Raw genomic sequence first — 25042 nt, 5'->3', positions numbered from 1 at the left:
TGTTTGGACGAGGAAGAGACTTTACCTTCCCTCCTACATCCTACAGTAAGAGAAAAATTTGGTATTTTTAACTATAATTACATGTTACTATAATTATGATTATTACTACTATAATATACGTAAAAATAAATATAAATAGATAGAAATAGATTTGTGTTGGATTAGGTTTTCTAGGAATGCAGAGGAAATTAAGGTAAACCATGCAAATAAAAACTTATGAAAATAAGGAAAGTGATGAAAAACCAAATATTTTATCATTGTAAAGGATATAATTTATGAAAAATTAAAAAACTTTTTAAATTCTATCTTTTATATAAGAAATATAATATTAATCTAAAAAATAGAAATAATCAATAATAATTGCTTGATACTTTTATAATAAGAACTCAAGAGAAATCGTATTGAAAGATTCAAACTGAGATTTAAGAACAAGAATTTTAATTCGCTATTTTCAGAAAATTCTAGTCTTACGTTTTTACACAATTAAGTCTTTCTCAAGGACTGAAGAAAAATTGCGTTGCATTGGAAGAATTAAACTAAGATTTAAGAATAAAAATTAATTCACGAGCTTTAGAAGAAGTCAAAAGATCAAATTAATATTAATGATTTAGATAATCTTGATTTTCTAGACTCTACTTCTAAATTTTTAATCTTACGTTTCTCTTTATATAATTAAATTCTCTTTAAGAAAAGAGATCGCGTCGCATTAAAAGATTCAACCTATATAAGAACAAACATTTCAATTTGCTAGCTTCAGAAGAATAGCAAAAAAGAAAATTTAATTTTCAATTTAAAAAAAAATCCTTTAATAAATAAGAAAATCGTCTTAAATCCTTTAGAATCGTTTTTCTTTGTATGGACGACTCAATTATAGTTTCTCCAAGTTAAGAGATTGCCTGATGATTTTTTTAATAATGAGAATCAGGCGTTATCGTACTGTTACTATCGAAAGCGTGCGGATAAATCTCAATTTTCGCTAGAAACGTCGGTGTCGCGATATTTTTTTATCCCCCATGGAACGTTCGCGGTGTCCGATTACAGAGTCAACTCGGGCGGGGCGTCGCGCTGAATTTTGCACGTATACACTCTTTCCCAGAGGTATTCTGGAGTCTGGAAATATTGTTCGCCGGCAGAGCGGACGGCTGGATTTCACGGACGATAAAGTGAAAGCAAACCAGCGCGGTGGCATGGCGCGAGCAATAAAAAGCCGGGGGTTCCCTCTGCCATCCGGGATAATGTATGAGTTACCGCGCGCCACCGTGTATATCCGGCCTTGATGCACAGGCGAGTGTGAGCTTAGCAAAAACTGATCGACCGAATAGATGCCGGCGTTACGGCCCGTTGTTCCCAGGGAAACTTCGTTAACTCCGAATGAAACGGAGCCGAGGTGTGTGCGTTGTGCGTACGCACGAGTTTGTATGCTATTGTATGTGTGCGAATGCGCAGGGTTCGATTAAAATTGGTCAGAAACTGTTCAGAAAATGGATGATTTCTGACAGACAGCTGTCGAGAAGATGAAATTTTGCTCCTGCTCCGAAACCTTAGTTTTAGGATGTGTGTAGACTCTGAAGATTTGTAATTAGGACGTACGTAGACTCTAGAGATTTATTATAGATTTTAATCTAATGAGAATTGAGCTCCTACATTGAGTCTATAAATGACAATTATTGTAAGATTTCTTATTTTTAGATTCAAAAGAAATTTCCTAAATAGAAGCTGTAGATTAAGTAACATTAAAAGAGGTTCTATTTAATTATACAAATATCAAAATTATTATAAGATTTAATTGAGGTTGAAAGAGGTAGGAACTAAAATTTCGACTCGGGGCGTTTCATTCAGTTGTAAGTTCAACTAAAGAGAGATTCTTGAAAGGGAACAGCATAATTCGATCTTTGCGCGACGTATGTACAAGCAATTTTTTTTTACTTGGAAATGAACGTGTCGCATTGAAAGATTCACAAGCTAAAATTTAAGAATACAAATTTTATTTCGCGAGCTTCAAGAAAATTCAGGAAAGAAAAATTTTAATTTTCAGAACTTTTTAAAAATTTTTTTATAAAGATAAAAAAAGTCGTTTCAAATCCTTTAGAATTTGGTTGAAGTATCTACATTCAGAAAAAAAAAAAGACATAGTAATGGCAAGTAATAGAGGTGACAGGGATATTCGAATCAATTTGCAAATTATGGTTTTCGTGACGCCGCGGAACGAGTTAACGTAAACTGACAATAATCCCCATTGCGGCGGGAACTCGCAAAGGGAGTTATTCGATTGTGAACGGGATTCCAATCGGGGGTGTATAGTTGCGTACGCGTTCCGGGTTTCATCAAAATTCTAATTTCCGAGGTCAACGAAGATTCTGTAGTAAGTGTTGAGATTAATCGAACCGCGGATGGAGGGTCCAGGACTTCGCTGATTGATTGGCTCGTCACTCGTGGACAGCGTGGAGGCAAAACTTGCCGAAGTCTGCCTCTCTTCAGGACGCGTACCAGGAGAAAATCACGAGTCCCCTGCGGATATGCGAAATCCCGGTCGCTTTGATAGCGGAACTTTGTTCATTGACTATCAAACGTCGGGCCGACCGACTAGCCAGACCGCCGCTCTGCCAAAGTTCACGTGTTAAACCCCGGGGTACCTCTTTTACTACCCCGAAGCAAGCTCGACGGCGGCCATCATGCGCAGGCCGAGCGTAAATTCATAAGCCATGTAATCGGGATATCGTAATTAGTAGAGTACACACAGATCCAGTGTGTGTACGATATACAAGATCGGGGATGCGGAACCAGCGTTTGACCCGCGTATGTTACACGTTACCTGATCGCGCACCTCATTGGAGAACGATAGAACGCACGCCCATGCTCTTCGTGCAATCGGCTTAAAGCAGTAAGGTAATGAGCGTGTCGGCTAATCGGACGATTGTAATCAGCCTGCTAATGTTGTCTGGGAGCGAAGTGCACAATCTGAGAGAGCTACGAGCTGGTTGAATCGTTCGTAGCATATTCGATGCGTATACAGAGTGCATATACTCTATCTGTATAGAACGATTAGACCTTAGGATGAAGCAACGTGTTAAGGAATTAATTAATTAGGAAAAATTACCGGTTATATAATAATTTATTACACTCGATGACTTAGATGTCTTGTAAGATTTTTCCTTCGCTTTACGCTGATATTCTACAATTCCAGACTTTTTTCAACGGTTCAAATTTCACACATCGACTTGTAAGTTTTTTCATTTAATAAAATATTTCTTCTAATTTAAAATATAATATATCCTTGCTGCTTTGTAAGTAAATTTAACAGCTAAATCCAGAGATACAAAATGATCCATTTTAATCAACCCACTAGAATATCTCAAAATTCTTAAGTTTAAGACAAAATGTTTCTAACAAAAGTTACTAGAAGCGAAAAATCGTGAACTGGCTGATCTTAAGATGTCCTTATAAAATTAGATTAAGGTCACTTAAAATTTCTTAAATATAAACCTCCATTTTTATTGCATATTCTTGTAGCTGATGTCGAGATGTTTTTAAAACATTGGTTATTATAAATCCTCTTTCGATAAGAACTTTTTTAATTATGAATCTTCAAAGTTTAAATACAGCCGGCATTAGCGACTGTATCTCTAGATAATTAATTTGTTTTATTCGTCCAGATTTAATCCGGTTGTTAAATTATATCGATAATAAGATTCTTAAGATTCTTACCTACTCATTGCATCTTAGATTGTGACGTCAGAAGCGAGAAAATACAAAAGAAAATTTCTGCAAATTATATTAAAATGTAAATACTTTTAATAAAATAATATTTGCAATCGATACAATGGATTTATAAAATATACCGAAAACTCTCCTTGCGTTCCGGTAATCAATCTTAATAAAGACCTATAGGTATATGGAATCGAATTGTGTCTAACCAAATAACAAACTACTTCATAAACTACATTAATTTTCTCAAAACCATCTTAATGATATTATTAAACTATGTAGACTGATTAAGAAAACTATACATTGCAAAAATCATTATAATTTCACATATTTCAACATATCTTTTTTGGTTATGAACTCACAAAATCGAAATTATGACTTTGTATGAGAGACGAAATTTCTTCATGCCATTTGCGACCTCTGCACTTATATCGTCGATTGATATTGAATTACACGCAATATAAAATCGTCATCTGTTGTTTCCGTTGCAGGAGGAGCGTACGGAAGTACTAGCATGATAAAACAGATCGCATGAAAGAAAAAGGTAACGATAACTGTCTCAAAGCTTATAATGATGCGATTCGCCCTGGTCCATCCTATATAGTTATTGAAGTGAAATAAATATGATTTTATTTTATTCTGAAGTAAAAAAAAAGGTACATTTTACAAGTGTTTTCGATCAAGTGCACGTATTGTTTTATTAAAAAATATTCCTACTCCATTGTATTTCATAAGTATTTTTATTATACAAGGTGTATGATTTGTCCTCCCTTATCTTAAAGTGATGAGAAGTAAAAACAAACATACTATCCTTTTTTTAACTTTTTTATTATGTTTATATGTAAAAAATAATTAAAAAAATTTCTTGCAAAAAATTATCAGACACATCATGTTATCACATCAGTACTTTTAGTGGCATGATAAATATCGAGCTAGTATTTCATTTTACGCCAAGGGCTGTAGCTTGTCGTTAGTTGTGGCGACCAAAATTCGATAGCAGCATAAGACATTCATGTTTAGTACCTTGGTGGAAAATTGTGTCCATAATATGTTCCCAGAAGAAGAAATCCAAGGGATTTTTAACATTAATATTAAAAACCTAAATTTAATATCAAAATCCCGGAGATTCATCACGTAAATCCTGTATGTCTTCTCGCTTCTGACGTCATCAATCTAAATGTTCGTGATAAATAGTCAAGAACCTTAAGAGAGGAGAGATTTGTATAGTCAACTTAAAGGTGAAAATCGTGAATTTATTTCCGATAAAGAAATAAGTAGACAATTCTCCGTTTAGATATTACTTTCCATTATATTTGAGATGTGTCAAGTTAATTTGCGATATAAAACTTATTAAAAATATAAATCCTCTTGTCCATGTCTTTAAAAACCATTTCTTTTTGTCGAATTTTTTTTCAGAATACTACTCTACAGATCAAACATAAAATTAATATTAAAAAAATATTATTACAAAATGATAATATTAATATAAAATTCTAATTTTTGCGTATAAAAATTGATGCTAATTTATGTTGTTACATTTTATAAATAGATCTAATTAGATCTTAGATAGATGTAATTAGATCTTCATCTTAGATAATTTGAAAAAAGATAATTATCTAGATAATTTAGAAAAAAAATAATACTTTTTGATCTAAGGTAACACAAATGAAGATAATACATATTCTAGTAAAGCCATTTCATCTAGATAATTTTAATTATTTAGATAAGTTCATCTAGACACCAGCAAACACTGCTTAAAAATTAAAGGTTATCAAGAGATTCATCAATGAAATTTATTCATGAATTTCTTGATCACTTTTTATTTTTAAAGTAACTATATTATGGAAATAGACCGTAGTGATTTGCGTTAACCTTCTTCCTGTGCACGGAATTTCTCGATAGGACCTACGTCTATCCCTCACCAACTTCGCGACTCGAAAATATATATCGTAGTCGTACACATGGGATCCTCGCGTGCCTAATCCGATATTGCAACTGCCGGAGACAAACGAGACACTGCACGGCCGAGAGTGCGGCGAACTTTCTAATTCAATTTGCCAAGTTGCCGTGATTCCCACGATTCACCATAGGGTTCCCATCACTTTCGATTATACCACAAGGACCATCCTCTCCTTTTCGCGCGTTCCCGTATACGAGGATAACGATCCCATGATCCCGTGGCGGGCGATTCTTCCGTGATCAGACTGCCGGATTGCAAATCTTCTTTATGCTGAAATAAATTGCCCCAACAAATGCCCGTGCACTACCACGTGGTAGCAAAATCGTCGAGCCATCGCGTGAGAAGCAAAAAAAAGAAGAAGAGACTAAGGGAAATAGAGAAAGAGAGATTGCCCTACATTGTTATCCACGTGGTTTCGATGCTACAATTGGACTAGCAGTGGCAGAACAAAAGGAGAGAGAACGACCCGTATTTTGCTAGCTTCCCTGTTCCAACGCGAAATTCAATCCAATCGCGTGCCTTTGCGGTTTAAGGATCTACGCACGCGTAATTGGGTATTTTCATGTAATTCTAGAAATTTCAAGAAATAGAGATTTCGCGCAAGAATATTGCGACTTCTTTCAAAGCTCTTGAAAACTGATATTAAAATAATAAAAGAGAGAAATGCCTTTAAATTAAAAAAAAAAAAAAAGAAAGTATTATCAATAACAAATATCGATATTTTATACTCTCAAAATTTTAATATCAAAAATAGATTTTGACATTTGACATTTCCGATGTAGTAACTAATATTCTGCGATTCTAAATTTTGAATTTAAATTAAATTCCTTTCACGTTGTTTGCATCTCGCAATTCGATAATGTTTTATAATCTATTACATTTTAATTCAATTTCATTTTAGTGGGGCATATTTGCCAAATTAAATTTGTAAAGAAATTTTCCAATAATTGAGAAAAATATTTTAACTGTACTATAAATGTATAATTGCGTTTGTAAAAATGCACAATTATTCCTAAATTATAATATATGTAGAAGTATTACAACATGAAGTACTGTACACAGTAGGGCTAAATTAAAAACTTTTAAGTCAAACAGTTTTTGAGATGCATGCACGTGAATCGATTTTTCGGAAATGTGTTTGTATTTGTTGTTGAGCATTTGAGAATAATCGCACTTGTCCTGATTTGATTCTTCAATATGCTGCCAGTTACATTCATTATATTCTTGAAAGAAAATTAATTTAAAAAAATGTTTACACCCCTCAAATTGGATTTATCTAATATTTGACAAATATAATTTTGAAATATTATTCTGAGAAAACTGTTATTGTAGCACATCATGAATGGAATTATTGTAAAATTATCAGTTTATAATGCCATTTGTGCAATGTTTTCCCTATTTACCTATCGGGACTATAAATAATAACAATTGCAACTCCACAACGCTTTTAAATTAAAAAAAAATTATATTAAAATAATTATTGCACTTTGCGATTCAATAATGTCATATAATCTAGTTTAATTCGATTTCATACAAGTAACGATGATTTCCTTTTCACATAGTGAAACATCCCTTTTCTCACGATACATCCTGTTCGATTTTTGGCTTAATTTGCATATCCAAATTTTTAATTAAATCGCCCCACAAAATGTACACGTCTCTCGAACTCCGCTTCATCTCTCGACGAAACCGCGATCGATAATACCCTTGGCTGTATTATCCCGGAAGGCTAATCCGATTTCCGCCTCGTGATCCAAACGAGAAGGGCTGCTTTTATTTAGCTCTAATTCATAAGCTGTGCGTCCACGTAAAGTTACTTTTCGAACCGCAATTTGTGGTCCACATTCGCCATCGTTGAATATATATCCACCCCCTCAGCCTGTCGTACATATCTGTATCCCTCGCTCACGCTTATATTCGTGGCATGTAGGCTGCATCGCCGCGGGATACGCTGCAAAGTAAACCCCGTAGAGAGTCCGATCGCACGACGTTCCTGTTTTTCTCCTTCTGGCTTCTTTCTCCCTTTCCTTTCTTTCTGCCTCTTCGTTCTTTGTTTTTAAAAGAGTCCTCATTCCTTATGTAACACGATAAGGATCTTTTTCGTGTCGTTGCTACTGAATTGTACATACTCGGTGTCGCGAACAAAACTCACTCCATTCTCACTTACTCAAGTACTCGAAATTTTAATCGTACTGTGAATCTCTTTCAACCTCAATTAAATCTTATAAATCTGTTTTGATACTTGAACAATCAAATAGGACCTCTTTTAATATTATTTAATCCACAGCTTCTATTTAGAAAACTTCTTTTGAACTTCAAAATAAGAAATTTTCCGATAACTGCCGTTTACAGGTTCAACATAGGAGCTTAATTTATTAGAACCTATTTTGAATTTCTAGAGTTTACACACGTTCTAATTATAAATCTTTAGTCTATATACGTCCTAAAACTAAGGTTCAAAGTAGAAGCAAAATTTCGACTTGGGTTTCTTCCTTTCTTCCTCTAGCTCTAGCTTTTCTCTTCTTCTTGCAACGAGAAGACGTTTGCGCAGAAAATTCGAAAGAGATTCGGAACTTTGCGTGAACGATTTTTTACTGCGGTTCCAGAAATGAGGTGACTTCTTCGAAAGATATAAAATAATTTAATGAACGATTGAAATATCTAAAAAATTTAGTTAAATACAGATCTAAAATTAAATTTGTTAGATCATCAAAATATTGATTAAAATGATCTGAAAATAAATTCGTTGAATCATGAAAATTTATAATTACGCAGGAATCTCACGCATGATGAGCAATACGGTAAAAAGTTTCGACGTTCTAACCATAAGTTTGAATGTCCTGGATAATTATGATGGTCCAACAAAATTATTTTCAGATTTGTATTTAGCTAAATTTTTAGAAATTAAAATAAATTACAATAATAAACAAATATAAATAATTTATATTTGTTTGTTATTGTAATGTTAAGACCCCCCTTAAGATTCCTTGTTTTCGCTCGTTAACCCTATCCTTTGTTATTTTAATTTTTTAATGAATCGAGCCTTTTGTTATTCAGAGTTGACCTTTAGATACTCCAGAAAACCGTTCTTTCCATGAAACTTTTTTTCTAGTATCCTTGAAAATGCCACGAATATAGTTGAGGAAAAAATTGAGGAATAACCCGAGGGATTGAGGGAAAAGGAGATACCTTCCGAAGTGGCACTCTTGTATTCCGCAGGTACATCGTAGCTGTCGCTGTGACTACGTAATTATCCAGCGAGAGACAGGCGTCGTCGCCGCTAATTAACGCTAGTAGTGGCCGTGCGTACTTACAATTGTGATTCAGCTGAGACAACTCCAGCGCCGCGCACTTGTACCGATGCCTAGACTCCAGCGTAGGTATCACGATACCGATCACTAGACTCGAGTCCTTCTCGTGGTAGCACACCAGGGCGTCGCATTCCTTCCCGTCTGCAATGCATAGTCATGTGGTTTCGTGATTACTCGTGCTTCTTCGCTCTGTCAACTGGGCCAAGCTGAACCAAAGGGACCAACCAAACGAAAGGCAAACAGGGTTGTAACAGTTAATTCAGCTCTTGGACAGACGAAAGATGGTTTGCAGTATCTCTCAGTTTATCTTTTCTTCTACATAATTATTATAGGATCTTAAAGGAAGTGGATAGAAGGTTGTACATATGATTAAACTGAAAGTAAAACCTGCGAATTTATTTCAGGAAATGTACACATTTTTTCCTTTCAAATATTATTTACTATATTTAGCACGCAGAAAACTAACTTGTAACACGAAACTTATTAGAAATGTAGATATATAAGACACACAGTATTTTTAGAATATATAAATATTATATAAATATTAAAAAGGGTAAATAATATTCATAATATAACATTCTGGGAATACTTTGTGTTTATAAAACAGATTTGAAAATTTGTTATAGCTAAATATCGAGTGAAGTAGTTTCAACTAAATGTTGAGATAATATAACTAAATATACCTTTACAAATATTTAGTATCACCAAACGTGGGTGCTTTCCAGCAAGAGACACAGAGGACATAGTGTAACACTGAACATAGTGAATTGTTACATCCTCGTTGTTTGCTAATGTTAAACAAAGGTGACACGATCACCGTGTCACACTGTGTCGCTTGTTGGAAAGCAAAAGTAATATTTAATTACCTTATATTGAGTCGTGAGATAATATTTATGTTACTTTAACATTTAGTTGAAACTATTTCACTTAATATTTGGTAGCTATAACTTGACTTCTCTTTCAGCGCAACGTTTCATAAGAAGATAGTTCATAAGAATTCCCTGCTGTTCTTTCACAGGTTTGAAGACCGATTGAGCAAACCTTTCGGAAAACACAAGATATATGCAACAAAATATTGAAATCTCTAGACCGATGTCTGATTCTCGATCGATCATCGAATCTTCCAAATCCGATGGGACAATTTCAGAAAGACAGATCCACCGATGGGTTTTAGCGCAGATCGGACAAACTTCAGGGCAGATTAAATAGCTTTTCGATAAGGGACGCGAACTGAACTTCCCAAAGGGGTGAGGAGGGAAGGGGGGGGAGATTTGCGTCTCTTATGAATATAAAACAGAAATTTGGCGCATCTCCGCGAGCCGTGCGATCCGAGAACGAGTTTAAGTAGAACAGGATGATGAGGCGGGAGAGATAGGGGGTTGAAGGAGGGCGTAATAATTCGCGCATTATCGCTTCCGTTTACTCGAAATTTATTTCCGCGTAGTCTGGAGCAGCGCGTAACCGTTCACTCGAGAAATAGATTAAATCGTTATCGCCCGTGCGCCATTATGCGCGCAAAATGTCCCATAGAGGTAAATAATGTGTGCCATAATGGCGACGTCGCTTATATGACGGCCACGAGGGGGGAGCGACGGCGGTTAAGGAAATCGGTTATGACGTCGCCCTTTAGTTTTACCGTAATTCTAACGTTTATTTATCGGACCGCACGTTCGCGGAATATAGAGGTCTTGAAGGGAAATAGCGGACGCGTAAAAGCCGCGAGGACAATTGCCTTGACCGAGATCGAATTTAAATAATTGCTATGTCGCACTAATGAAATTTGGCTAAGTTAAGAAAAATTAACGTAACGTCAATTTTTCGTAATTAATTATGGAGGAATTTGCACGTTCAAAGAAATTAGCGGGACTTTTTGATATCCAACAATAATATTACTAGTATTCCATCGCGAGATAATCAAGCTTTTCGAGTAATTCAAAAGTGCAGTTTGAAAATCTAAATTTAAAACGCAACAAATATTTAACAGACAAATTTCGCCCTCAAATATTCATCCTGCAAGCGGATCAATACAGTTTTTTTTCGTCACCGTAAATAATTCGACACGAATATTCATATTGATTATGGTGTATTTTTTTTATAAATTATTTTCAAGGCCACTTTTAGTTTCTTTCCCTCATACAGAATTGTATCGCCTCTTTCATACGTATTTTTTTAATATAATATTAAAATGAATCTATTCGAGACAATTTATGACAAAGGAGACATTTATAATTATTATTTTACTGGTTGCTTTGCTGAATTAAATTATTCCAGGCATTTGTAAAAATCGACAATTAAATAAATTTTATGGAAACATACACAGAAAAATATTGCTGAAGTATCTTAAAATTTCTGGATACAAATCCGAAAATAACTTGTTGGACTATCAAAATAATTATGTAGAAAATTCAAGCATAATGAGCAAAAAGTTTTTGACATTCTAACCACAGTTCGAGCGTCCTACATAATTATTTTGATAATCCAATAAAATTATTTTCAGCATCCAGCTAAATTTTTAAATTCTTACTTCAGCAAAACCGTTCCTTTTATGCATGTCTAACATTTCCGTTCTAAATCGCGTGATTTGTGTACCCGTCCATGTAATTGTACACACTTTTCTTATAGTCGGTAAACCAACCGAATCGAAGAGGCCCACAGCGGGTCTCTCTCTGCGTGAAAGTATCCCAGCCGACGGAAACGTCGCGTTGTTGTGCTCGATTTCTCACGAACGAACAAATGTCCCACGACATCGCCGCTTTATACGGGGACGCGGAGAGAGAAAATTACAACGATTACCGGTGGATTCTCAGAACGCGCAGCGCGCGAGACGTCGCCCGTCGCCATTAGCGCGATCCGCGACGGCGTGCTCGTTTTCTCCGGGCTGGCCGGCGAGATCCTCGGCACGACGGTATCATCTATGTCGGACCGACCGCGGAGCAGCCGGCCGGCTAATGATATCTCGTTGCATGGCTAATGCCGCAAATTGCCGGCCTGGCCGTAATTGGGCCCGACGCGACGCTGCAGCGTCCTCGGCGACGACGCGCTGCTCTCTTCGTCGGCGCGTGAGGATAAACGACGTCGAACGGGAGAAACTGTCTCGAAGATTTAGGTCGGTACGACATGTTTTTTTAGTCGACTCTATCCTCGGACGTTTATTTGAAATTCTAGAGAGTGGAAATCGAAGAAAATCCGAGCAGAATGAGAACTATGTACGAGAAAAGCGCCAATAAATTTGTAAATTTATGAAAAAAAAACAAAAAAAAATAAACGAGACGAAATTTCATGAAACTTTGATTTTTCTAAAGATACAGTCGGAGAGTCTAAAGACTAAAATAATTTTTTCCACGAATTTACAACAATGTGTAGCGATGTAATTAATATTTCATCATAACGGTATTTTATCATAACTGTAGAATGTCTAAAACGTGCTTTAAATGTCTATTCCATAACTGTAGAATGTCTAAAACGTGCTTTAAATGTCTATTCCTCCGTGAATAAATATATTTTTACATATCTATTTTTGTTTATTAACTAAAAGGACAAAGTCTAAATATTTTTTATCTCATTATTTTTAATCGTAAAGCATCATTAATAATTCTATCGTGATTGTTGAATACGTATATCAAAAGAGAGAGATCCTTGCGTGACTCGATTTTTTTCAGCCCAGAGTTCTAAAAACTGTGTGAAAAATATTTTCCACACAAATTTCAAATGATCTAAGAACAAATGGTTAACAAAACATTTTATCATAACTGGCAGAATTTGACGCACTATATATTCTCTCCGTGATTAAATACGTTTCCATGCATTTCTTCCTACTATTTTCACGTTGAAAAAACAGGGATCAAATCTCTTCTACTTCATTATTTTTAATTAAAGCATGATTAAATGTCAGTAATAATCCTATTGTAATTGTTAAACTAATATGCAAAGTTAGAAGTCTTCTCTTGCAAATCTTCTCGATTTTTCCGCAGGGATACCTCAGAATTCTGAAAACTGTATTAAGAATTTGTTTCTAGAAATTTAAAATAATAAATGACATTTTATCATAACTAGTACAGAATTTGGACGCACTATAGGTATTCTCTCCACGAATAAATGCGTTCCTGCGTGGAAAGAACGATTTTGCAGAAGTCTCGAAAAATTTAGGTGAATATAACAAATCTGAAAATAATTTTACCAAACCATCAAATTAATTATGTAAAAAAACTCAAGCATAATGAATAACGATTGCAAAAAGTTTTAATATTTTAGGAGTCAAATATTACCGTGCTTCATATTTATTTTGATGATTCGATAAAATTATTTTTAGATTCTGTATCTAGCTAAATCTTTAGATACTTCAACCAAACTGATCTTTTTGTATTATGCGCATTTATTGCTTTTATTCTGGAAAGACAAGAAGTAAATCTCATCTACCTCATTATTTTTAAAGCATGATTAAAGTCAAACAATCCTATCAACAATCCTATCAAAATTGTTAAACTAATATACAAGGAAAGAAGTCCCTTGCGGCATTCAATTTCTCTACTAAAATTTTGAAAATTGTTAAACATTCCCCTCCCCCCCCCATAAATTTTGAATGATATATGACATGATAATGTAACACTTTATCACAACTGCAGAATTTAAACGAGCTTTATTATACAATATGTATCTTCAGTAAATAAATTACGTTTTTACGTGTTTATTCCTACTGTTTTCAATCTTAAAGGACAGGAACTAATTCTCTACCTCCGTCATTTTTAATCGTGAGGCACGGTTAAACGCTAGTAATAATCCCACCATAATTGTTAAACGTAATATGCAAAGAGAGAACCTCGGTGTAACGAGTTACATCGTTTTACCGTTCATATTACAGCGTGTCTGTGAAATATTGAAGTGCCCTGGTAACGGCGGCACCGAGAGAGAGAGAGAGAGAGAGAGAGAGAGAGAAGAGGCCGCGTAAAATCCTTTGAAAGTTCCTGCCCCCGGCGGAATTAGCGTTACTTAAGTAAATTGCGAAAGGGCGGGAAGAATTAAAGTGCGATCGGTTAGGTGAGCAAAAAGGAGAAGGAGGGCACGGAAGGATGGGGCAAAAAAAAAAAAGGAGAAAAAGACGGGAGGACGCAGCTCATTAAGCCTCAACTAGATCGAGGCTCCTATTTACGCGAGCTCTTCTGCTGGAGAATGTCCTTGCAGGAATAAAACGACATCGCCGTCGTCTTTTGTGCCTGTGAAAATTTTCCTTTTCCTCCGATCCTCTCCCGTTCCCTTCCTTGCTTTTAAAAAGATTAGAATTCGGAATTTTCTACTTCCGAGACAGATTTTTCTTGGAAAATCCTCGATCCCGGATTTCCTGTCTCGTGGAATTCTCATTGGCTGCTTCGAAAAAAAATCAGAATGCTCCGGAGTCACGACTCCGTATGCTCCGTGAAATCTAAAATTCTACGACCTTAAGAGAAATCAACGAGAAAAACCAACAGCTGTAATTCGATTTTCCAGATTTGGGATTTTCAATTCTCTCCTACTTTTGTCTTTAGACGAATTTTTATGAATTCGTTATTATGATTTCATTTCTTATTCTCATTCTGTTGGTGTGTGTGTGTGTGTGTGTGTGTATGTGTGTGTGTGCGCCAGAGACGGCACGCTGAAATTATACAGCTGCGAAACAAAGGCCATTGCGTTTTCTCACCTACAAGATTATCCTCCCGGGTCTCTCTCGTGCACTTTTAAGATAAGCAATTCCATAAAAAACTCACCTCTTTCAATTTGCAATACATAAGACCCCGAGACGATGCAGTTGGGGAAACAAGAGGATGAATCCTGGAGGGATATCTTGAAGTGCGAACGCCTAGGAGTGAATTCCCACGGGGCTCGCGCCGCTATCAGCATATTATTTAAACAAATTGAGGTAACAACGAGACGGGAATGGGAACGGGAGAAGAAAAGAAAGCCGGAAGGATTAAGATGGCGATCGGCGTGAGAAGGGGAGGTAGAAAATACGAAAAAAAAAAAAAAAAAAGAGATCAAGGAACACAGCCACTTTAATTTCCTCGCCGGAGCCTGGCGGTACTTTTCACGGTAATTAAGAGTTGCAATTAAGTGGACGAAAAAGCGTCGCTGATAATTACCTAGACAGAATCCTCTCCCTCCCATCCCCCCCCCTCTCCCTCCATGGCCGTGGCGAATTTGTAGTCGCGAAAAAAGGCGAACCACAGCGGAGGAAAGGATAAAGAGGATGGAGTGAGGATCTTTGGCCCATCAGGATCCCCTTAGTCTTGGGATTAGGGAAAAATCCATGCGATCCATGCGACTTCGAATTTTATGTCAAGCCGTATCCTTGTCTTTAGACAACGAGATTTCGTTTTAAGGACCTCTAAATTATAGGGAAGCCTGGGAACGTAAGACGGTAAAGTCTTAGACGGGGAAAATTAAATTCTGGTCCTTGGCGCTTCCCGGAAGATTTTCGGGAATTTCGAGTCGGTGAATTTCTCTGTTTCGTGAAAATGTATTTTTATTTCTAATTCGTAAGGCTCTCTTTTTACTCTGAATACTCACGAGGATAAAATGAGAATTGTCGCGAGGCTGAGAAAGGATCAAGCTCGAGTTTGAGAAATTAAATGCCAACGTCCTTGACTTTATGGAATCTTTAAACTCTCGGGAAGTACGAGTGGAGTTCTGGGATTTACAGATCTTCAAGCTTCGATCTTGAAATTTTCACGGAAATCTAAGATATCCTCAACTCGAGGGTAATTTCTTACTGCAATCGCTGAGTGGCGGAGGATCGCGCCCGGGAAGTTATTTATGATTTGTGAACTCACCGCTTTCCTCGAGGCGACCGAACTTGTCTCTGCAAAACAGTGCAAGTGGCAGCCAGCAACGCGCGTAAAATGCGCCAGCTGATAGTAACAGCACGAGGACGAGGACTGCTAGCAAAAGAGACTTCCGCCAAGACCCATTCGGAAGGCTCAATACGAACTGTGGTTCTGTGAATCAAAAAAAGAAATCTCGAGATGTTATAAAGAACAAAGTAATGGAAACATACGACTGTGTGTAAATAAAATATAAAAAGAAGGTAACGTGATTCGAAAGAGATAATTTGGAGTTTTTATGCTTAAATAGAAAACAAAATTTGTAAATTTATTTTAGGAAGAGAAATAGGTATATAAATGAATACAGTTCTCCCTCCATTTAGTTACTCATTATTACTATATATAAAATGGAAAAAATTAATTTGTAATAAAAATTATTAAAAATGTAAGAGTTTTTGTGTCACTGAAGACAGGCCTGAAAATTTCGAGTTTTATCATATTTATTACAATTTCGTGAACTTCCAAGAAAACAATCTATTAGTTCTCCATTCTAGTTGTTATTCTCTTTGAATACTTCGCTCTATAGAATAAAACGTACCATTAAAAAAATTTTCTTACAAAATGATAACAACATAAATATAAAACTCTAATTATTACATTACATTGACGTTATTTATGTGTCATCAATAAAGTGTATGGACGCAGTGGGTTCCGTTCTCCTCCACGAGAGGAGGCTGCATTACCAATTTACTACACATAGATGTGAGTTGAACCTCGTTTCGCGTGGAAAATTGTAAACCTACACGAAGTGAGGTTCCACATGGATTTACAACTTTCCACTCGAGACGAGGTTCAACCTAAACCTATGTGTTTAGGGCTTGGTAGCGAAGCTACCGTCCCCCATAGGGAAAGTGGGATCCACTGCGTCCACGCATACACTTTACAGCGCGAAGTAAAGTTTATATGGATTTACAACTTACTGTGTTTACTTTATAAATGTAATGAAATTTATTGTATTAATAAACATTTGAATAAATAATGAAACTAAAATCGTCTGAAAGTCAATCATTGCAAATGATAACCTTGATGACACGTGTTAAGTGCGAGATTATCGGAGATTGTCCTCTAAGATGATGATTTACTATTAAAATTATATATTAATTTTTAATATCTCAGAAATGATAACGAAATTGCTACGAAGCTAGAAATCGAGGAAATCAGAGAAATATTAGGGAAATTGATAAGAGTCAAGGAAATCAGGAGAAAATCAGAGAATTTTTTTAGCTTTAAAGAAATATGCTTAGGTTATCTACACAGTCTTGAAATATAATACTATCAATTTAACAATTAAATACAAGCAGTGTCAGCAACATTAATGGTAATTTACATTGCTAAGTTAAATTGCTCTTTTAATAAAATATAGGTATGGCAGCTTTCAAATCACGAAAATTCAAGAAATTTCAAAATATTATTGAAAGCTTGAGGAAAAGTTATGAAATTTTATCTGAAAATCAGGGAAAAGTTATGGAATTTGAAGAATTTGTAATAATCCTATAAGAGACTGATATCTAGTTGTAGACAAAGTTACTTAGTATTATGATCTTGAAAACATATGTTAAGTTTATCGAAGTAGCAATCTGTATAATTCTCAATAAATCTTGATATAAAAGGACAGTTTAAAATAAATAAAAAAATAAATATATGTATATTCAAAAAATATTTAAAATAAATTAAAATTATTTTTGATATCGGGAACGTTTGATTAAATAAATCCTGATAAAGGGGTTTAATTTCAAAATGTTTTAATTTTGATAAAAAAAAAATACAAATAGACTATCGCGAAAAGATAAAAGAGATATTGCTTGAAAAGAGATGCTTTCTTTTTATCGTAAAATAATATCAGGTAGCAATAATAGAGTATAAATGTACGTGATATTAAATTTTATGATAAATTAAATCTGACAATGAGTCCAATTTAAAAACAAGATTTTATCGCGGTGTTGTAACAATTTGTCCACGAAACTAATTTGTTGTATAATAATTAAAACCGATAAAGTGAATCGCCGGCATGCGTGGTTTGCTAGTTGGCCGATATGTTTCCCGGACATTTCCACTAATTATTAAAATGAATCCGACGCAAACCTCTGTTTTTATACGTAAACAATAAAGCATTCAGACTGATTGAATGCGTTTTGCGTCAAGCCATAATTAACAATGCCGGTAAATAACAAGCTGAATTATTTAATCCGGTGTATTTCAAATCTGATTCGTATGAAAAGCTTTCGGGATTTCGATATAGAATTAAATTCAAAAATAAAATAGTGACTGCTGGATTAAAAACTCCGAAAATTAACGTTTAATGATACGTAACACAAAAAGTAAAATATTGAATTAATGTTGAGATCAAACAAATCAATGTAAAAATATTCTATTCTGTTTTCTATTCTGTTTCACTCAAAGTCGTAGTTTTACGATGATAGGGATGAGCTGATGTGAGATTTCGCATGGTTTTTCAGACCTTGTCGATACACGTGAGCAGCCAATGTGATCTCCTCGTCGACGCCGTTGCTGACTTCGCATTTGTACTCGCCGTAATCCTCGAGAGTGACGTCCTCGATTTCCAAATAGGAACCAATTATTTGATCATTCTCCCTGTAAACAGAAACGCGAATAAATACAATTAATAATGGAATTTAATAACAAGTCCTGCACGGACTTGGAAGAAAACAGGATATTACCTCTAAAAGAGAATTCTTTTAAGAAAAATAATTTTTAAGTCATTTAAAAAAAAAAAAATTCTTTAAGAAAAAAATAAAAAAGACACCTGCAACGTATGAGAGATTTGAAAGAAAATTTTGATACGTTTATTTTGTATCCCATTAATCTTAATGTTGATCAGTTGTTTAAAAACTTCGGGTCTCTTCGAACTCAGAAAACTTTAAGAACTTTAATACCGAGAGTCTGAACGGTTATTTTTGTTCAAAACTTTAAACTGAAAATTTTCGCACTAAAAGGAATCGTTACATCCAGCCCTCGATTTTCAATTAATCTTAATCAAACTCAAAAATTTCTCTTAGAATTTAATTGCTAAGATATTTAACAATGAGAATAAAACCGTCTCCAAATCTCCGAGGACTCTAATGGTCTAAAAATTCTTCCAAGAGTCCCCCCAAGGATCTCCTTGGCAATCTATCAGTGTACATGGAAAGAAAAACAAAGCAGTGCCGTTTCCCAAGTTATTAAAAAATAAAAGAAAATTCGTCATAGACGTTTAAATGTTTGTACAACGTAAATTGAGAGTACCAATGTTGATCGCAACCTGAGTTTTTCAAATCTTCGGTTACATCTCGCATGAATATCGCAGTGCGAAAAAAGGCGCGACATTATTGCGCTTTTTTCCCCATTCGCGTTTCGCAATCCGGAATGCATTGAAGCGCGTGTGTTCCGTGTCGCGTGGAACTCTTTTTTTTTTTTTTTCGACCGGGTGTCGCACATGTCGGATGGACAACCCCCTTCCTGTAGAACGGAATAAAAAAAAAAACAAAGGTTCGCATTACATTCGATGGTTCGCGGTGTACAATGAAAGCCGCGAAAGAGTGCGAGGTTCACCACCGTCCACCCGCCGGCCGTGCCGGTTACACAATCGTTTAACGCACGAAACATTTCGCCATGCTAATTTAATTACGGTCGGCCCGGCAACGACTTACCCGCACAATTAATTCTCACCGCGTAATTTCATTCATTCGGCCCGTCGCGTCCGCCAGTCTCGCCTGCGGCGCGACAAAGACGAAACATGGATGCGGCAAACAAATAAATTCGGCGTTTCGGAATGACTGGGTGGACGAAGCGAGAAGCACGGATGCCTGATGGAAATAGGTATGTTTTGTGAAAAATACAGAGAGAGAGAGAGAGAGAGAAAGAGTTTATTAGTGTCCTTATAAGGCCTCTAAGAACAGATATAAAGTTATAAAAATGAGCTAAGAATTGCAGAATACGAATTATAGCGGTAGAAATGGGAAGACAAGAAGGACATGAATAAAATATACGTAAAATAAGAAAAAAAAGCGACTTGCAAATTGAAGATATCGAAAAAACAAACAGAATATGAATAAAATAAATGTGAAAAAAAAAGCTATACAAAAGGATATAAATGAATAAAATAAAGATATAAATGTATGTATAGGTGTACCAAGAATGAGATAAAAGAAGAGAGAAAAAGAAATTGATATTCATTAAAGCACTTCTTAAGCATTGAAAACGAAATAAAGCATAATTAACAATCAAAAATATATAGAACATTGAAAATCAAATTCAGAAAAAAATAATAAAGATAATAAAAATAGGAAGATAATACAGATGAGAACGATAGCAAAAGACTTACAACATAATATAAATTAAAGAGAGAGAGAGAGAGAGAGAGAGAGAGAGAGAGAGACAGAGAAATTAATTAGATTTTCGGACAATTAACATATAATCCTGGATATTATTACGTACAAATATGAGATTTCATTTTTACGGAACGTTCGCGTATAATAAAAAAGAAGCACAGATTGTCTAAACTTTCACAAAATACTCCAGTTTTTACCCTACGATTTTTCGAGTTGCCGCGAATTCGTGAAAACGCGAAAAGTTGGGAAACATCTCCCAAACATCGTTCCACAACTCACGAGGCCATACGGCGTTACGGTGCAAAAATTCCACGTTCAAAAGATCTCACGTTAACACCGAGAGAGAGAGAGAGAGAGAGAGAGAGAGAGAGAGAGAGAGAGAGAGAGAGAGAAACGAGTTCAGCGTGTAGATAAATCTTCCGCATTTTTTTTCGACAGACCTCTGTATGTAACGATAGCTACGAGATACGTATGCAGTCCATCGATATTCAAAAATATTGACTTTCACTGCTCATCATTTTCTCGCGGAACAACAAGTCCGACATCATTTTTTTCTCCCAATTTTTCGTCTGAAAGCAGATTCCAGCGCGTACGCGCGCGTATCGTTTATTAATTAAAACTCGATTTCCGCTCAATTTGTGCAATTGTGCCGATCTGTTCATTCTGCAAAGGGTGAGTCGACCGAAAAAAAGACTCGGCGGCCTTTTCATCCTCTAACCGCTCACCTTTTCGCATCACCTTCCCTTTACTGGCCGATATTCAGCGGGACACGCTCATGTCCGATGTTTACGCGCTCGCGGTGACATTTATGAGGGTCGTGCACATCGGCCGGTGTTGCTTTCTCCGCAATTTGCTAGATGCGCTTTACCGAATAAATCGCGTGCCCGCAATATTCACGGAGCCGTACGATCGACAGCGTTAAAGTGAGGCGAGTCGCATTGTGTGGCTCGCCGGATCGAACCCGTTGAATCCGGGATACGTGGCGAACGCCTCCCGTATAATTCCGCGTCACTGAGCCACACGTAGTGAAGTCCAGAAAAATTTCCGGTCCAATATTTAGGTGATAAAATAAAACAACAATTTTAATTCTTCAAAAATAATGATCAGTACAATTATTTTTTATTTCAATAATTTTTTTGGAATAATAAATTAATTTTTTATACTAAAAAAAATATTTTGAAATTTTTTATCTTAATATGGTTTACACCATTTTTTCATCACAGTACGTTTTTTTCCACGCAAATAAAACTTCAATTTTGAGAATATTCACTAGAGGGAAGTCGGGACTGTATATGGAAAAAATGATTTTGCTGAAATATCTAAAAAATTACATATTGATCTGAAAATAATTTTGCTAAAATACTAAAATAATCATGTAGTACGGTCAAGCTGCTTGCTAGAATATTAAAATATCTTGCAGCCATCCCTTATTCTGTTTTTATATATAATTATTTTGATGATGCTAACAAAATTATTTTCAGATCTCTACCAGCTAAATTGTTAGATATTTCAAGCAAAATCGTTCTTTTGTGTAGCAAATGATTAAAGTTTGAGGACAAAAATTCAGAATATTCTTTAATGATACAGGAAAACTAATTCATCGTGTGCGTTTTAAAAATATATTGCAATAAAGGACAATTGTATCGAAAAATAAAAATGGTAGTTTTATTTTATCAATCATTTTTAGATCTGTACGCTAAAAAAAAAAGTTTAATTGCATTAATTAGAATTTTGATAGATTCAAATTTGTGTCAAAAATACAAATCGGACACTTATAATTAAATCTATTAAACATTCTAGTCGAAATAAAAAATTCAATTACGGAAATTCAATTACGATAATTAAACTTTTGATTAATATGCTCAGAATACATTTTGTTCGTATCCCTTGTTGGTACAACAAGAACATTTTTCTCAGTTTTTTTTTCATACAGAAAAATATCATTCTATTGACTACTTAATTTACTTTCTTTTTTTTTTTAATAACGAATTTTAATAAAGAATATTTTCTTGATAATAATCTTAAGACATACTTTTTAATTATTATAAATTTTATAGAAACTCATTAATATGCATTCAAAATAATTTTTCATTTTTTTTTTTTTTAAATATTATAAAATTGATCAAGGAAGCATTTCGAAGAAGACTTTATATGTTATTATATAATAAGCAAATTGAATTTATTTCCATCTAATAATCTTGAAATATTGAATTTGCTAGGATTCAAAATACATTTCGAAAATACTTAATGTTTGTGATAAACTTAATAAATTTGCGATATATGACCTTTTTGAAACTTACTATGTAAATTCCTCAGAGCTTTGAAAATAAAAAAGAAAGAAAAAGATCGCGAAACTTTCGAAACTTTTGCGAAGCCGAGTGAACGATTTCGATCGTCGACACGTGGATAATTCAGAATCGTAATTTAGAGCAATCGAGACAAAGGGGCGGTAAAAACTCCATCGGTTATCCGTTCTACGTATTGCGGTAGCTTTTTATTCGATTAAAGTGCCGCGGCTAACGCGGGTGACCCGTTTCTGCGAACGCTCTATAAATTCCAGCCCGTTAAGTTGATTAAAACTATTCCAATTGATGGGATCATAAGTCGAACCACTGGCCTTTCCCGCGAACTCTCGATGCTAATCGACCGATCGAATCGAATCGAAACGCTGCAACCGATAATACGTGAAAATATATAAGGTTATTAGATCAGATAAGATTTTTTTTAATATAAGATTTAAAAGTAATTTACTAAATAATTAATTAAATATTATTATTAAACCATTTGTATAATTTATATATTAAATATTATCTTGAAATTTTATATTAGGCATATTTTCCAAGGGATTCGATGAACTAAAAATGAACTATTCGATATTTTTTAAATGATTATAAACACATGTTAATGAACGTATTGTACAATATTGAAGATTATTCATTTGTATAAATATTAAAATCGTTATAAAACGGGAGGTAGATAAATATATCGTTATGTATAAAGACAAATTTCATTTCACATAATATTTAAAAATGTGGGTATCTTTTACCGATTAAAAGTCCGTGAAGAATTTCGAAATCATTTTTAATCCGTTTCTCTTTATCAAGAAATTAAACGACATTCTACGTAGGTATTCGTAAAGTGATTTATTTTACATTTCCGATTTTTAATTGAAATAAAAGTTACAATGTTAAACATTATTTTTTACGAAAACAATGTGAAACCAATAAACCATTAAACAGAATAAAATAACATATATACATAAAGAATAAAGCCAATTACGTTTTTTTTTTTGTATAAACTCTTTCTCTTTAGCAGCAGAACGATTTTATAATAATATAACTATAAATGTGTATACCTATATATACAACGTAATTGTTACATCAATACTACACGTTGTTATATATATATATATATATATATAGTGAAATATAACGTTGCAAATAATTACACGATGAATCACTTATATAATAAATACCATTATAATAATTATTATTGATGATAGTTATCGTAATAGTCGTATCTTTTTGCAACTTCCCTTACTCCGTAATGCACGTGCTCATCGTGCAATAATGTCGCACGTGCAGTTTCCCCATTAGAGATCAGGTCGCCCGCAATTAACAGACAATTGTCGATGCAATTGTCGCAATGATTGTTCGATGCAAGTGCATTAGGAGCGATATTTTTACTTGATAGAAAATTCGTTCTTGAATGGTGCTCTCGATTTGTACTCGATTTCAGTACGTTTTATCCTTGACGGTCTTCGTGATAAAAACGCGACCGACGTAAATATTAAAATATTTATTGTAAAAAAGAAAATGAAAACAATCGAAAATGTACTACATCTCATCTCATTATTATAACGCTCTTGTATTCGGACAACATGCATGTAATGTAACGTCATAAGGATGTCCTTTTGGAACGTAGGGGAAGCCCGGACAAAATGGACGCACTGGGAGGTGAAGCGAATACCTTTTATTTTCGCTCATCTATCTGAGATTGCGCTATGAGACTCCAGCAGTTGACGGAATGATTGCGTTCGTTTGTGTTTAATAGAGACATATAGAAAATAGAGTGTTTTCTCGCGATTTTTCATTAAAAATTTTAATTTTGATTGAACAGATGGAAAACGATCTTTCGTTTTCTCCCTCCCCCTCCCCCCCCCCTCTCTCTCTCTCTCTCTCTCTTTCTTAATCGCATGGATATCTCTTTGCATACATAAATATAGTAATCAGATGCAATTACGGTAATAATTAAGGGTCGGTTGCTCCATCTTCGGATATGATTTATACGATAATTTATCTAATGGCTAAACAAAAGAATATAAAAAGTAGAGTAAGAGGGCGAGCTGAATTTTATCGGGTGAGAAACGTGAAACAACCCAGCCTTAATTGACTAGCGCGACTACTCGGAATACGGTACCGTCGCCAGCCATGAGGCTCGGCACTCCGCCCACTTTAAGAGGCGTAAATAAAAAATAAGCGACGCGCCAGGTCCACCGGGGAATCGTCACCGTGGAACTCGAAAGCACGTGCGATTTGTGCGGTCGTGGTAGGTGCAAAAGTAAATTGGCCGCGCCGCGTTGCGTGACGAATTAGCGCGTCCGCGGGGGGCGATTATTCACGCGGATACGCGGCACGCGACGATATTTCTACGATTAACGATTCCCTCGCTTCAATCCCCATAAGCCCTCGCACCTAGGGGGGGGGGAGGAGGAGATAAATGCGAGCTGATAAACGCCACCGTTAATTTAATTCGCGCGATTGTAAACCGATCGATCGTTACGGGCCGGAATGGCTAAACGTTCGACGGATTAACGCCACGAGATTCACATTTCGCGTTTCGTTACGAAAACTCGATGGATCGTAAGGAGAAAATTAGCGATGTAAG

The 25042-nt window shown here is 35.2% G+C and overlaps 1 protein-coding gene and 1 long non-coding RNA gene across 2 annotated transcripts in view; both read right to left on the bottom strand.

Moving 5' to 3' along the window:
* The window catches only part of LOC108753774 (interleukin-1 receptor accessory protein-like 1), a 243830-nt gene that overhangs the window by 2120 nt on the left and 216668 nt on the right, over positions 1-25042 (bottom strand). The window contains exons 4-6 of the mRNA XM_018495666.1: positions 18286-18419; positions 15777-15941; positions 8980-9117 (exon numbers count right to left, since the gene is read on the bottom strand). Coding sequence (XP_018351168.1) covers positions 8980-9117; positions 15777-15941; positions 18286-18419 — 437 coding nt within the window. The remainder of the gene's footprint in view (positions 1-8979; positions 9118-15776; positions 15942-18285; positions 18420-25042) is intronic.
* LOC108753781 lies at positions 3517-3919 on the bottom strand. Its single transcript, XR_001939663.1, has 3 exons — positions 3840-3919; positions 3706-3762; positions 3517-3623 (listed from the first exon to the last, which is right to left on the bottom strand). It is a non-coding gene; the product is annotated as an uncharacterized LOC108753781 (long non-coding RNA).

This window comes from Trachymyrmex septentrionalis, unplaced genomic scaffold (genome assembly GCF_001594115.1).
Source record: "Trachymyrmex septentrionalis isolate Tsep2-gDNA-1 unplaced genomic scaffold, Tsep1.0 scaffold114, whole genome shotgun sequence".
NCBI lineage: Eukaryota > Metazoa > Arthropoda > Insecta > Hymenoptera > Formicidae > Trachymyrmex > Trachymyrmex septentrionalis.
The sequence above is the reverse complement of the archived record's forward strand: the minus strand, read 5'-3'. Positions and strand labels throughout refer to the sequence as shown.